The sequence below is a fragment of the Peromyscus maniculatus genome, chromosome 22, assembly GCF_049852395.1.
Source record: "Peromyscus maniculatus bairdii isolate BWxNUB_F1_BW_parent chromosome 22, HU_Pman_BW_mat_3.1, whole genome shotgun sequence".
In the NCBI taxonomy this organism is placed as follows: domain Eukaryota; kingdom Metazoa; phylum Chordata; class Mammalia; order Rodentia; family Cricetidae; genus Peromyscus; species Peromyscus maniculatus.
Window position 1 is genome coordinate 3,063,710 of NC_134873.1, and position 14,220 is coordinate 3,077,929.

The 14,220-nt window shown below is 58.5% G+C and overlaps 1 protein-coding gene and 1 non-coding gene across 2 annotated transcripts; both read right to left on the reverse strand.

Annotated features, from left to right (window-relative positions):
* Nucleotides 1-4: 4 nt before the first annotated feature.
* Nucleotides 5-5,914, reverse strand: Eef2 (eukaryotic translation elongation factor 2). Its single transcript, XM_076559039.1, has 14 exons — nucleotides 5,751-5,914; nucleotides 4,795-5,009; nucleotides 4,509-4,690; nucleotides 3,493-3,704; nucleotides 3,124-3,302; nucleotides 2,933-3,038; nucleotides 2,580-2,832; nucleotides 2,299-2,494; nucleotides 1,953-2,211; nucleotides 1,729-1,836; nucleotides 1,271-1,624; nucleotides 1,010-1,192; nucleotides 796-928; nucleotides 5-507 (listed from the first exon to the last, which is right to left on the reverse strand). The coding sequence occupies exons 1-14, from the start codon at nucleotides 5,751-5,753 to the stop codon at nucleotides 314-316; spliced, it is 2,577 nt and encodes an 858-aa protein (XP_076415154.1). The 5' UTR covers nucleotides 5,754-5,914; the 3' UTR covers nucleotides 5-313.
* Nucleotides 3,372-3,435, reverse strand: LOC121825244 (small nucleolar RNA SNORD37). Its single transcript, XR_006067370.1, has one exon. It is a non-coding gene; the product is annotated as a small nucleolar RNA SNORD37 (small nucleolar RNA).
* Nucleotides 5,915-14,220: the final 8,306 nt, after the last annotated feature.

A 14,220-nucleotide genomic window follows, 5' to 3' on the forward strand; every position in this document is an offset into this window, starting at 1 on the left:
GGGGTCAACATAGCGGTTTATTTATTACTCCAGGGTCGCACAGCCGGGGTCCCGCAGGCGCCGCCCCCCCGCTGGGGAGACTCCAGGCCCCGCAACCCCGAAGGCTCCACGTAGACATCTGACCTCTCCATCCCGACAGAGCCGCGCCCCGCCCCCCATGGCCCGCCAGTCCAGCCGCAGGAGACTCCGCCGCCTTGAATTCCGAAATAAATAGACTCGGTCAACGTTAGCGCTGATGGCGGCAGGGTGGCATCAGGGGACAGTCTCGGGTGTCGTGTGATGGGCAGGCACCGTGCAGCGGCAGCCCGGCCGCCTACAGTTTGTCCAGGAAGTTGTCCAGCGCCGGGATGCCCTCCTTGAGGCCCTTGCGCTTGCGGGTCTCGGCCACCACCTGGCTGGGCCGGCTGCTGTTGTCGAAGGGGTCCCCGGGCAGGATCTGCCAGTGGTCGAACACGCACTGCGGGAAGGCCTGGCCCCCCGTGTTGGAGCGCAGGTCGGCCGTGAACCCTGCAGAGGTGGACGGGAGGTTCAGCGAGGAGCCCTGCCCTGGGTCTGTGCCTCCCGGGGGCACCATCAGCTGACCCGCGGGGACCCAGGGAGGGGTGACTGGGCTTCCTGTCTTTTTTTCTTCTGGATTTTTGTTGCGGACAAGGTCTCTGTGCATCCCTGTGTGTTCTGAGACTCACTGTAGACCAGGCTAGCCTGGAACTCAGGGTACATACAGACCCCCACTGATACAAAAACCAACCCCAGGGAGCTGAGGGCCGGGACACCATGGAGACCCACGGCACTCACCAAAGGACTCGTTGACAGGCAGGTAGGCCTTCACCACAAACATGGGGGTGCCAGCCACCTGGGACTCCTCAAACACGTGACCACGCTTCCTGTTCAGGACACCGTAGATGCCACCCACAACTTGCTCAGGACACTGAGGGGAAGAGCGGCAGTGAGAATCGGGGCACGGGAAGACGATGGGGGGTGGGCTGGCCTCCCCCAGACAGCCCCTTACCTGGATCTCCACCAGGTAGATAGGCTCCATGAGGCGGGGCTGTGCGGTCAGCACACTGGCGTAGAGGCAGCGACGAGCTGTGGGGATGATCTGGCCGCCACCTCGGTGGATGGCATCAGCATGCAGGGTGACGTCGTGAACGTCAAAGCGCACGCCACGCATGTTCTCCTCGCAGAGCGCACCCTGTGGAAACCTGGCTCGTCAGACCCGGCCAAACTCGGAACTGGTCCCCGGGAGGAACACCGGGGCCCCTCCACTCACCTCCTTGGTGGCCCACTGGAAGCCAGCCACCACACTGTCCTTGATCTCGTTCAGGTACTGCACACCCTTGGTGATATCGGTGAGAATGTTGGGACCGGTGCCATCAGGCCCAAAACACCAGATCTTCCGGGCTTCGGCGACATCCCACTCGTACTTCTCAGCCAGGTAGCGTGCCCGAGCCTTGAGCTCCTGGCGAGCGGACACCTCCCCCTTGTCGATGTCCTCAGCCAGGCCGTCGGGGAAGGGCCGGGCCTTCATGTAGAGGCGGTTGTGCTTGTTGGGGGACTTGGACAGGCAGAGCACATTGGACTCCTCACTCACGGTCTCCCGGTATGAGACAACAGGGTCCGATTTCTGCAGGAGGAGACAGACACGGTCACTGCTGAGAGGCCCTCGCAGGCAGCAGCACAGGCGCAAGCCCCTGCTCCCGGCGGGCCCCAGGGCGGGCGGGCGCCCACCTTGATGGGGATGCAGGCGTGGTCCTCCTCCAAGTCCTTGAGGCAGATCTCCAGGTGCAGCTCGCCTGCCCCCGCAATGATGTGTTCCCCAGACTCCTCGATGATGCACTGTGGGAACAATGGTCAGCACCCTGCACTCCCGGGAGGCAGCCCCCAGGCCTGCAGCCAGCACATCGCCCACGGGCCTGGCGCTGGCTGCCCTCTCCAGGCCCCCCAAGGCACACCTGCACCATGGGGTCGGACTTGGCCAGCCGCTTCAGCCCCTCCACCAGCTTGGGCAGGTCAGCAGGGTTCTTGGCCTCCACAGCGACTCTGACAACAGGGCTGACGCTGAACTTCATCACACGCATGTTGTGCGCGTGCTCAAAGGTGGTGATGGTCCCCGTCTTCACGAGGAACTGGTCTACACCGACCAGCCCCACGATGTTCCCGCAGGGCACGTCCTCGATCGGCTCCACATAGCGGCCCATCATCAGGATGGTTCTAGAGGGAAGAACGGAGGTCAGCGGGGCCCCATGGGAAGCAGCCAGGGCTCAGGCAGACGGGGCACAGCCCCGGGGCGGTGCCCACCTCTGGATGGGCTTCAGGTACAAGTCCTCCTTCTTCCCAGGGGTGTAGTTGGGACCCATGATCCGGACCTTGAGTCCCGTCGACACCACACCGGAGAAGACTCTCCCGAAGGCATAGAAGCGGCCTTTGTCGGAGGTTGGCACCATCTTGGAGATGTACATCATGAGAGGGCCCTTGGGGTCGCAGCTTTTAATGCCTGCATATGAAGGACTTCAAGTCACTGTCTCACGAGACTGAGACTGGGGGACTCGGGGCAGGGCCTGGACCGACCCGACACCTACCCAAGGCGGCCTCGTCATCAGGCGGCCCCTCGTAGAGCAGCTCACAGCGGTACTTCTGGGCGGTGACGGGGGACGGCAGGTGGATGGTGATCATCTGGAGGAGGGCGTCCCCGGCGGGCAGCCAGCGGCGCATCACAGCTTTGAGCAGGGGTTTGCCCTCCTTGTCCTTGTCCTCGCTGTCCAGCTTGATGTCCAGCTTCTCGATCAGCTTGGCCGTCTCCTCCTTTCTGAAGTTCATGATGGCGTCGAACACCTGCACACAAGAGGGAAGCGGGCAGAGACCAGGGGAGCTGCTTCCCCGGGTGAGGGCACTCGAGGGCCTGCCGCCAGCGGACGGGCCGCAGCTCACCCACCTTGAAGATGGGGTCCAGGATAAGCTGGCAGAAGGTCCGGGGCAGCTTCTTCCCGTCGGGGCTGTTAGCGGACTTGCTGAATTTGCCATTGGCTGGATCAAAGTACCTGGGGGGGGGGGGGGGCACGTCACACCACGCTGCACAGGGTCCTGGGTAGTGCAGGTGAGGCAGGACACCCCACGCTCACTTACCGGTCACCCCACAGCTTCTTCATCATGTCCTCCACTTTCTTGGCCCGTTCGGCTGGCCCCAGCTGGCCCTCGCCTTTGGCCGCAAACTTGGCCACATACATCTCTGCAAACTGCTTCAGGGTGAAGGCCCAGCCGTGCAGGCCGGAGCCGAAGCCCACGGTGCCCAGCACCGGGTCGATCTGCAGGAGGAGGGGGCGGCACTGAGCCAGGGAACACCTGCTGGACACCCACCCGCCCGAGACCCTCAGGCTCAGACACGGAGTTTCTTCAACAGACATCAGGTCAAAGTGAAGAATTTCAGTCATCATGTGCGGGCCCGGATTCCCACGGCCCCGGCCCAACCCCACAGCTCCAAGGACTGCCCCGCACCATGATGTTGCCCATGGGCCCACTCTCGCCCTCGCCGTAGGTGGAGATGATGACGTTGACGTTCTCCACGATGCGCTGGAAGGTCTGGTACAGCTCCTCAGGCTCCAGCTGCAGCTCCAGCAGAGCGCGGTCCATCTTGTTCATCATCAGCACGGGCTTGATGCGCTCGGCGATGGCCTGCCGCAGCACCGTCTCCGTCTGCACACACACGCCTGCGGACACAGCAGCCTTTCAAGGGGAGGCGCTTTCCCCCCACTTTTTCAAGACCGGGCAATCCCTGTAGCTTTGGAGCCTGTCCTGTAAGTCACTCTGTAGACCAGGCTGGCCTGGCTGTGCCTCCCAGGTGCTGGGATTAAAAGCGAGCGCCACCACTGCCTGAGTTTCTGAGCTCAGGATGGCTGGCAGATGTCAGATGCCCTGAGCGCCCAGACCGTCCTGGAGGAGCAGTAGGGACCCACTGTGCTGTCACGTCCCGAGAGCAGTGAACGTGCTCCTGTGTTTCTGGGTGGGAATCTTTGCACAAGCGCAGCTTCGCCAGGTTTACAGGAGGCTTAAGTCCTGTGTCTTCTGCAGGAGCACACAGCGCTCAAAACCACGTGACATCTTTCTACCGAGCAAGAGTCTCACCACACAGACCTGGCTGTCCTTGAACTCAAGAGCTCCATCTGCCACCTTCCTGCTCCTTCTCAGAACTCCAGGGCCGGCACCACCACACCCTGCCTCAAACTAACACTTAACTCTCGGTGGTGGCGCACGCCTTTAATCCCAGCACTCCACCTTTAATCCCAGCACTCCGCCTTTAATCCCAGCACTCGGGAGGCAGAGGCAGGGGGATCTCTGAGTTCAAGGCCAGCCTGGGCTCCAGAGTGAGATCCAGGACAGCCAGGGCTGCACAGAAAAACCCTGTCTCGAAAGAAAAACTCACTCTCCCTCACTGTCCACTTCCCACACTGCACAGGGCCCTGCAAGCCTGTTTGCCTCCCCAGGGCCACCAGGACCAGGCCGCCCGCGCTCACCGGACACGCAGTCCACCACCACCAGAGCTCCGTCGGTGACGCGCAGGGCAGCTGTCACCTCCGAGGAGAAGTCGACGTGGCCTGGGGAGTCGATGAGGTTGATGAGGAAGCCAGAGCCGTCCTTGCTCTGCTTGATGAAGTTCAGGTCGTTCTCGGAGAGCTCGTAGAAGAGGGAGATGGCGCTGGGGACACGAAGGGACCAGGGTCAGCCCCTGCCCCCCCCTCGGACTCTGGGCAATAACTGCGGGCGCGGCACCCGGGGCTCCCACACCCACAGCGCACTCACGTGGACTTGATGGTGATGCAGCGCTCCTGCTCATCCTTGCGAGTGTCGGTGAAGCGGGTCTCCCCGGCCCTGGCCGAGGCGATGATACCCGCCTTGCACACCAGGGAGTCCGTCAGCGTGGACTTGCCGTGGTCCACGTGGGCGATGACGGACATGTTCCTGATGTTGGCTTTCTTGTCCATGATGGCGCGGATCTGGTCCACCGTGAAGTTCACCTGCCGGGGAGGGAGGGGCGGAGCGGGGTGCTGAGGGCCCGGCCTGGCCGGAGACGGCGGCGGGGGCCCCGCGGGGAACGGGGCGCAGACACCACCGCCGGGGCCGCCTGGCCACCGTGGGGCGCGCGCTGTCACCCGAGGGCCAGCGACGCAGGGTGACTCAGGCCCAGCGCCCGGGCGGCGGGGGCGGCACAGGGATCAGAGTCCGCGGCCGGCGTCAGGCACGCCACGGGGGACGGGGACGGGGACGGGGAGGGTCGGACCCGCACCCCTGCCACCCGGCCCGGGACCGAGCCCCGCCACCGGGACGCAGGCGTTCGCGGCTGCCCGGACCCCCGTGCGGCAGGGCCACGGCCGGGCGCGCACCCCGGGACCGTCCGCTCCCCCCAGGGCCCCGGCAAGGTCACGGTCCGGGGCGCGCGGGCGAACGGGGGCGCGCGGGGGACTGGGGAGCCGCGGGCGCGCGCGCACCGACCCCGACGCCCACGGCGGGGACCCCCGGGGACAGCGCCCCCCACGAGCCGGGGCCGCCCTGCGCCCCTCCGGCCGCCCTGCCGCGGCCACCGCGGCCCCGGAACCGCGCGGCCGGGGGAGCAGACATGGCGCCGCCCGCCCGCCCGGCCACGTCCGCCGCGGCCGCCATGTCCGCTCCCCGCCGGCCCGGCGAGGCTCCGCGGCCCCCGCCCGCCGCCCCGGGGCCCCCGCGCGGCCCCCGCGCCCCGCCGCGCCGCGGTCACTCACCATGGCGGCGGATGGCGGCGGATGCTCCCGGGCAGACGAGCGAGCGAGGCGCGCCGGCGATGGCGGCGGCTGCGGCGGAAGAGGCCGCTGACGTCAACGCCCCGCCCTTTATAGGCCGGCGCCGGTTGGCCGCGTCACGTGACGGCGCGCCCGCCGCGGGCCTCGGGGGCGGGGGCCCGGCCGCGGAGGGCACTGCGCGTGCGCGGCGCCCGCGGCTGGGATTTAACCCCCGACGCGCCGCGGGTGGGGCCGGCTCCGTCCCGGGACCCCCGCCCTGGGACCCCTGACCCGGTGTGGAAGCCCAGACGCCCCGGAACGCCGTCGCCTCCGAGGCGATTCGCCAAGGGCCGGGTCGATCGGCAGGAACGGGGCTCTGAGGGCCGGGCGGGCAGGGGGCCGGGCCCAAGTCCAGTTCCGGGGCTTGGGGCTGTTATGTAATGTGACACCTCTGGGGGAAGGGGGACGGCCCGATGAGTGCAGGCGCCACCCGTGTGTACTTCCATTGCACCTTTTCCTTTTGGACGCACAGTCTGCACGTAGCCCAGGCTGGCCCAGGCGATCCGCTGGCCTCCACAGTGCTGGGGTGGAAGGCGAGCGCCGCCAGACCCGGTCCTTCTGACGGCTTCGGGTAGCCGAGTCCAAAGGTTCCGGCCGGCCTGTGCTCAGGCTGTGGAGGTTGCCCTGAATTCCTGATGGTCCCGTCGCCAGGAATGCACCAAAAACAGAAAAAAAGCGTGGTGCCGCGCGCCTTTCATCCCAGCACTGGGCGTCAGACGTTTGAGGCCAGCCTGGGCTACAGAGCGAGTTCCAGGTCTGAGTTTATCAGATGTTACTGGACTGGACATTGTTAATATATATAATGGAGTTTTTTATCTGAATCTGTCAAATGTTAATGGACTAGACATCATTAATGTAATTTTCGCTGTATATATTGTATATGCTTATTGGATAGTTTTTCTTGTATTAGTTATAAGCTTTTTTAATTTTAGACAAAAAGAGAGGAGATGTGGTGGTATTGTGTTCCCCAAAATATTGTGTACCTTAATAAACTTATCCAGGGAAACCTCGCCTCGAAATACAAAACCTAACAGAGAAAAAAAGAAAGGAGATCTCAGCGTGAGCAGCTGGGCACGGTGACGGTGACACAGCTGTCATCCCATCGCTTAGGGCGGCGGAGGCAGGGGCATTGGAAATCTACCCGCTGCTTAGTGACTTCCGAGGCCATCCCGAGCTACGCGAGACCTCGCCTCCAAACCAACACCAAACGGGACCTGTGCGTCCCTGGAGAGTCGTCGGTTTTGTTTCCTCCCTTGGGGGAGATTTCTTTCCGTGCTCAGACCTCGCCGCCCTCCCTCTGCCTGGTGACGCTGGCGGGCTGGGGTCCCGCGCGCCCCCGTCCCCCGGGCTGCCGTGCCGCGCGCGGCCACCGGGCGGCGCCGCAGGGCCGCTGTCCTCGCCTGACCCTGGCGCGCGGCCGTCCGCACACAATAGGCGCCCATTGTTTCCCGCGTCCGTGCAGCACGACTCCCCTGGGGAAGCCGCGAGCTCCCGGGCTAAACCGGGGGGGGGACACGTCTCACCCCCTCCAAGCCGGGGGGGGGGGGGCAGGCAGGGGGCGCGATCGTGGCCCAGCCTAGGACAAGTGAAGAATGCCGACTCTTGGCTCTAAAATGCAGCGCACTCCCCTCGCCACTGCGGTCTGACGCCGACCTCTGCTGACGCGAGCCGGACGCGGAGGCCGGGGACAGGGGACAATGACCCCTGACGGGCAGGGATGCAGAGCCGCCCAGAGTGGCGGGTGCCTGAATTCAGCTCAGGTTCGTGACACCACAGCACCCGGCCGGCGCCTGCACCCTCGGGTCCAGAGCTTTGGGAAACGGTTTGCGCCCTGACTCTTCCCCGCGCAGTGTCGCGAGAGTGGGGTCTTTGCAGATGTTCTCATTCATGGGGGACTCGGGGCGGGGGCTTTGCCCAACACGCAGAGCGCGCCCCTAGCACAGGAGCAACCGTGGGGTCCACCACCCACCCTGCGAACTGGCGTGGGCCCCACAGGCCTGTCCTCATCCCAGCCGGAGGACTAGGATCAGGAGCGCAAGGTTATCCTCTGCTACATGAGTTCAAGGCCAGCCTGGGCTACGCTGAGACTTTTTTTCAAAAACAAAAACAAAAGAAGTGATGGGGGGCCAGACTTGGAGGGACTGGACTGTCATCCTAAAGCCTTCTAAGGCGAGCAGAGGATTGTGGGAATTTCTAGACACCGTGGGCTCTGCACTAACACCTAGTCTCAAAAATAAACAAGACGGTGAGGTGGCTGAGGAAAAGCGCTTGTCCTGCATTGATGACCTCAGACTGACCCCAAATCCACGGTGGAGAGAGAAAGCCACTCTGCGGAGTCCTGGGCCCCACATGCACACTGCAGCACGGACATCATGTACCACTAACAGTGAATAAAAAAGCAATCGGGCTGGGCTGGCCTCACACATGCCAAGTCCTTGGTTCCATTTCAAACACCGCAGACACCAAGCATGCCAGCGCATAGAGGCGAAGGGGTGGGGTCAGCTCAAGGTCAGCTGGGCTAGAGGAGACCCTGGATCAAAAGGAGTCATGAGACTTTGTTTTTTTGAAGCAAGGTCTCTGGACAGCCTGAAACCCATTATGTAGAGCTGGCTGGCCTCGAAGTCACAGAGATGCTCCTGGCTCTGCCTCCCGAGTGCTGGGATCAAAGGTGTGCGCCACTGCCTGGTTAAAATAAAACTAATTTGCGGGTTGGCGGTAACGCACGCCTTTAATCCCAGCCCTCGGGAGGCAGAGGTAGGCGGATCTCTGTGAGTTCGAGGCCAGCCTGGGCTACAGAGTGAGTTCCAGGACAGGCGCAAAGCTACACAGAGAAACCCTGTCTTGAAAAACCGGGAAAAAAAAGAAAAGAAAAAGAAAATAGAACTAATTTAAAAACAAAACTCTGGGACAGGGTCCTACCGGACACGTATGGTACAGACTGGCCTGGAACCACAGAGACTCCCCCAGCCTCTGGGTCGCTAGTGTTGGGGTTCAAGGCCTGCCTGCGCCACTAGCCGGATGAAGTCATTAAGTTTCATTTAGGAGAGAGGGGGTGAGATTTGCTCCCCGTGACTGGCCTGACAGGACAATGTGCAGGGCTGAGGAGAGGGAGGGGGCGTGGACAGGCTGCTGCAGGGATGGGGCCGGATGCACAGGACCTGAGAGCTGCAGAGACTGCAATGGAGCAGCCGCAGTCCCGTGCGGGATCGGTTCCGGCCAGAGCAGGGCGAGTGCGGGGCGGGGTGCGGGGCGGGGGCTCCGGAGAACGCTGCAGGGAGGCGCCATTGCGCGTGCGCGCCGAGGGCAGGGGCGAGACAGCGGCCCCTGCGGGCGAGGCGTCGCAACTGCATGGCTCTCGGACCTGCCTTTCAGCGTGGAGGGAAGAAACCTATGGAGACCATCAGATTTGGATAGACGCGGTGGTGCACGCTTTAATCCCAGCCCTCGGGAGGCAGAGCCGGGCGGATCTCTGTGAGCTCAAGGACAGCCTGGGCTACAGAGTGAGATCCAGGAGAGGATCCAAAACTAGACGGAGGAAAAAAAATTTTTTTTTGGTGTGAGTTTAAATTCTGGTTCTGCTTTCATGTGCTATGTGACCTTGGATGAGTTACTGGATGTCTCTGGTCCTTAGAGTGAATAATAAACTATGCTATGTGGTACTTGTAAGAATAAAGAAATACACTACCAAGGAGAAAGGTAAGCACGCAACCGCTACAAACTCCTCCATCTACAGTGGTGACCTGCCTGCAAGACACGCTGGGGCATTAGTGGTACCGAGCTTGTGGGGGCAACCACCCACTCTCTGATGGGATCAAGGCCCATTCCACAAGATCAACCCTTACCCCGTGTGGGTAACCAAGAACCTGAGACTAGATTAGCCAGGGACCTAGGGGGTTAAACCAAACACAACTGTTCCGCTAAAGGGTTATTGTAATAAAATGACTCCTAATGACATTCTGCAGTACTCAAAGATCAGCGCCTTGCTCAGCCATCCTCAGAGAAGCTTCCTCCTGCAGCGGGTGGGAACAAATACAGAGACCCGAGGCCAGACAACATGCAGAGTGAGAGACCTTGGAACATTCCATCCTAAACAGGATGTCTCTATCAAATCCCTCCCCTCAGGGCCCAGGGAACCCTGCAGAACAGGAGGTGGAGAGATTGGAAGAGCCAGAGGGGATGAAGGACACCAAGGAGACAAGGCCTTCTAAACACAACAGGACCCGTGCACAAATGAACCCTCAGAGACTGAGGCAGCGTGCGTGGGCCTGCACGGATCTGCACCAGATGGGTCCTAAAGCTGAGAGGAGACGTGGACATATGTCTCCATCCCTAGCCCAGGGGCTACCTCCAACTGATAACCACTTGCAAATGAAAAATTAGTTTTCTCCAAGAGTGTCTCACTGGAGAAACAAGGGTAGGCCCTAGGCCCAGAAGTAGATGGCCACACAAAATGATCTCAGCGGCATCTTGGAGGTTCCTTGTCTCATAATGTGAAGTCGGAGCATTTGTTTGTTTGTTTGTTTAACCTAACAGGTCCTTTGTGTTATGAAAAAAAAAGAATAAAGAAATAAAGAGCGGGTCTAGGGCTCAGTCGGCACAGGGCCAGCCTCGTGGGCGCCCAGCGGCCATCTGCAACGTCACACGATCCACCGGGCATGGTGGCACAAGTCTGTCATCCCAGCACTGGGGAGACGGAGTTCAGAGGGCAGCCTGGGCTACAGAGACCCAGGCTGAAATCACACCAGAAACCGCACAACAACATGCCTGGAGCTGGAGCCCAAGCACAGCAAACCTGTGTTCAACCCCCAGTTCCCGTGTGCAAAACTGGGCGCAATGCCCTCCTAGATCTGGAGTTATCCTCAGAGGCGGGCCTGCCAGCAGAGCCAGGGGTCCTCCTGTCCCGGCCTCGGAAAAAAAAAAAAGAAAGAAAAAAGAAAAGCAAAGAAAAAACTCTGACCTCTACACACAAGTGTCTGAACACAAACTCGTACATGCATGTGCATACAACAAAGAAAAAATTCAGAGTAATAAAAAAAGGTGAAATGCCATACATTATATGTGTGTATGAAGTTGAAGACAGCGAAGTTCTAAAATAGAAACTGGTGAGGGTGTCCTGGGCCTCTGAGGATGCCGGACTAAAGTCTATCAGATTGTGCAAACAGGCAAATTATATACTATGTGAATTATTTGTCAATAAACATTTAATAAAATGTAAAAAAAAAAAAAAATAGGTGAAATGAAGAATTTCGGTCCAGCTGGAGACGGGGGATTTGGTTCCATGGGTAGGAGGGCTGATATTAGCCAAGATCCTGCTTGGATTCCCAGCACCCATATCAAGTGGCTCAGGGTGTCCGCCGCCCTCTTCTGGACTCCGGGGGCACTGCACTCATGTGCTTAACTACACACAGTTAAAACTAACACGTGTAGCCGGGTAGTGGTGGTGCACTCGGTCTCCAAAAACAAAAACAAAAACCCCAAAACCCAAAAAAACTTAATAATAATACAAGTAAAGTGGGATGGCAGTGCGTGCCTTCAATTCCAGCACTCGGCAGGCAGAGGCAGGCGAGTCTCTGTGAGTTCGAGGCCAGCCTGATCTATATTGTTTGTTTCAGGACAACCAGAGCTAAACAGAGAAACTCTATGTCTCAAAAAAGGAAAAATAAACACTGTAAATTTTTTAGGAAAAATCTCTTCCTAGCTGTCTTCTAAGGTCCCTGGGAAGTTGGTAACCTTCCTCAAGGTCCAGTATTTGGTGCATCATCCCTGCCTCCGCCAAGGAAGAAAAAGTAAGAGGAAAGACGCATCACTCCCCCTATTGGTCAGATTTATGTCATGTGACCAGAGGTCGCAGAAGCATCCTGGGAAATGTAGTCCACTCTGAAAGGCTACTTAAAACGGAAATTGAGGTCGCTGGAGAAAAGTGTTTTCGGGCTGTGTTGATGTTAGTGAGCTAAGGAGTCTGTTGCACACGCAGACGGATCTGAGTTCAAATCCCTAAACTATGCAAAGAGCCAGATGTAGTGGCTCCCCGACCTTTGCGACAGGAGGAAGGCTGAGACACGAGATCCCTGTGGCTCAGTGGCCCCAGCCATGAGCGAAAGGTTCAGGGAGAAAATCTGCCCCAAAAACCAAGTGGAGCGGGCGCTGGGGGCGCACGCCTTTAATCCCAGCACTTGGGAGGCAGAGGCAGGCGGGTTTCAGTGAGTTCAAGGCTAGCTTGGGCTACAGAGTGAGTTCTAGGATAGGGTCCAAAGCTACACAGAGAAACCCTGTCTCGAAAAACAAAAGCAATAAATGGATGAATGAATGAATAAATAAAACTCAGGGAAATCTTATTTTAAAAAACAAAATAAATAAATAAACAAATCAAGGTAGAACCAAGGGATAGTGGCCACACCCTTAATTCCACGTGTTATGAAGCCAAAGGCAGGAGGATCTCTGAGTTCAAGGCCAGCCTGGTCTACAGAGGGAGATCCAGGACACCCAGGGCTGCACAGAGAAACCCTGTCTCAAATAAAGAGTGGAGCGCGGCGGTGACTGCGGAAACCGCTCCTATTTGTGAGAGTCACTGTTGGCAGCAGCTTGCCCGCCATTTCTGCAAGGCAGACAGACCACGCGAGCAGCAGGGTCCCTCCGGTCTCCGTCACCTAACTACGTGGGGCCACATAGCCACGTCACTTGCTGGGCAAAACATAACGACCACGGAGAACAAAAGACGGTGGACTCCCGCCCCTGCGTGCTGGCCCGCGCTTTTACAGGAAGTCCTTGCAGAGCCGCTCTGTTTTGTTAGGGAATTTTCTGCTTTGTCAGGTTTTTTTCCCTCCCAAGTACCGGGGTTAAGGGTCCCATGCAACACTTAGAGTATATGTTTTAATGTAATTCTTACAGTCCATATTTCCAAAAATTAAGAGACTCAAAAAGAACAAACATTTCTGTACAGTGGTGGCATGTTGTGGAATATTATCTTAAGATGTGTTACATTTGTTTACGCTGTGGAACATTTGTTTAATGATGCAAAGATGTGTGGCATTCTTTTCTGTTGCATCTGTTTAACTCTGTGAAGCTGTGTGACTGGGCCTGTCTAAAGCACCTGATGGCCTAATAAAGAGCTGAACGGCATAGCAAGGCAGGAGAAGGAGAGGCTGGCAAGCAGAGAGAATAGATAGGAGAATAGATAGAAGGGTAGAGCAAGAAGAAAAGAAGACACAGGAAGAGATCAAGGCGAGAGGATGCCAGAGCCCAGTCACCTAGCTTCACAGCCGCACAGCCAGCCCCGGAACAGGAGGGAGATTTACAGACTAGAGAGAGAGAAAAGCCCAGAGGCAAAAGGTAGACAGAATGATTTAAGAAAAGCTGGCAAGAAATAAGCCAAGCCAAAGCCAGGCATTTATAACAAAGAATAAGCCTCCATGTGTGATTTATCTGGGAGCTGGGTGGTGGGCCCCTAAAAGAGCCAAAAGAGTAAAACATACCAAAAGTGGCACATGCTTTTTTTTTTTTTCTTCAAGACTGCATGGCCCTGGCTGTCCTGGATCTCACTCTGTAGACCAGGCTGGCCTCGAACTCACAGAGATCCGCCTGCCTCTTCCTCCTGAGAGCTGGGATTAAAGGTGTTGGACACCACTGCCCTTTGCTTTTGGTTCACACCTTTAATCCCAGCACCCTGGAGGCAGAGGCAGCCAAGGTGATTTGGTGAGATGCGCCCTTGTTTGAAAACTGAAAAGAAACACACGCAGAAACAAAGCCACAACAGCAGCAGACTGAATGGTCCCTGGGGCACTGCCCTGTTCTCAGCTCTGCTAAGCACACCCCACATCACCACGCAATAAACTGTGTTTACAGAAGCAAGATACCTGTGCCTCACACCATCATCTTGGAATTCAGGAGGTTGAGGCAGGTGAATTGCTGACAATTAACTCAAGGCCAGTCTATAGCAGAGGAGTGCCAAGCCACCCAGAGAGATCCTACCTCAGGGAGGACACTATGAGCCGGGCGGTGGCGGCGCACGCCTTTGATCCCAGCCTCAGGAGGCAGAGCCAGGCAGGTCTCTGTGAGTTCAAGGCCAGCCTGGGCTACAGAGCGAGATTCAGGAAAGGGAAACACACACACACACACATACAGCTCCGGGGAGATGGATATGGATGGCAGGGAGATTAGCTTGGTGGTTAGGAGCACTGGCTGCTCTTGCACAGGACCCAGGTTCAGTCCCCAGCACCCGCCTGGTAGTTTACAGCCCTCTCTAACTAGTTCCAGGTGGTCAGACCTCTGTAGGTACCATGCACACATGTGGGCAGACAAAAGACACATGCACATAAAATAAAATTTAAAAACATTAAAAAATTAAGAGTACAAGAGGGGCCGGGTGTGCGTGCCTGGCATTCATGGACCCCGGCTCGATCCTCCACATCCCATA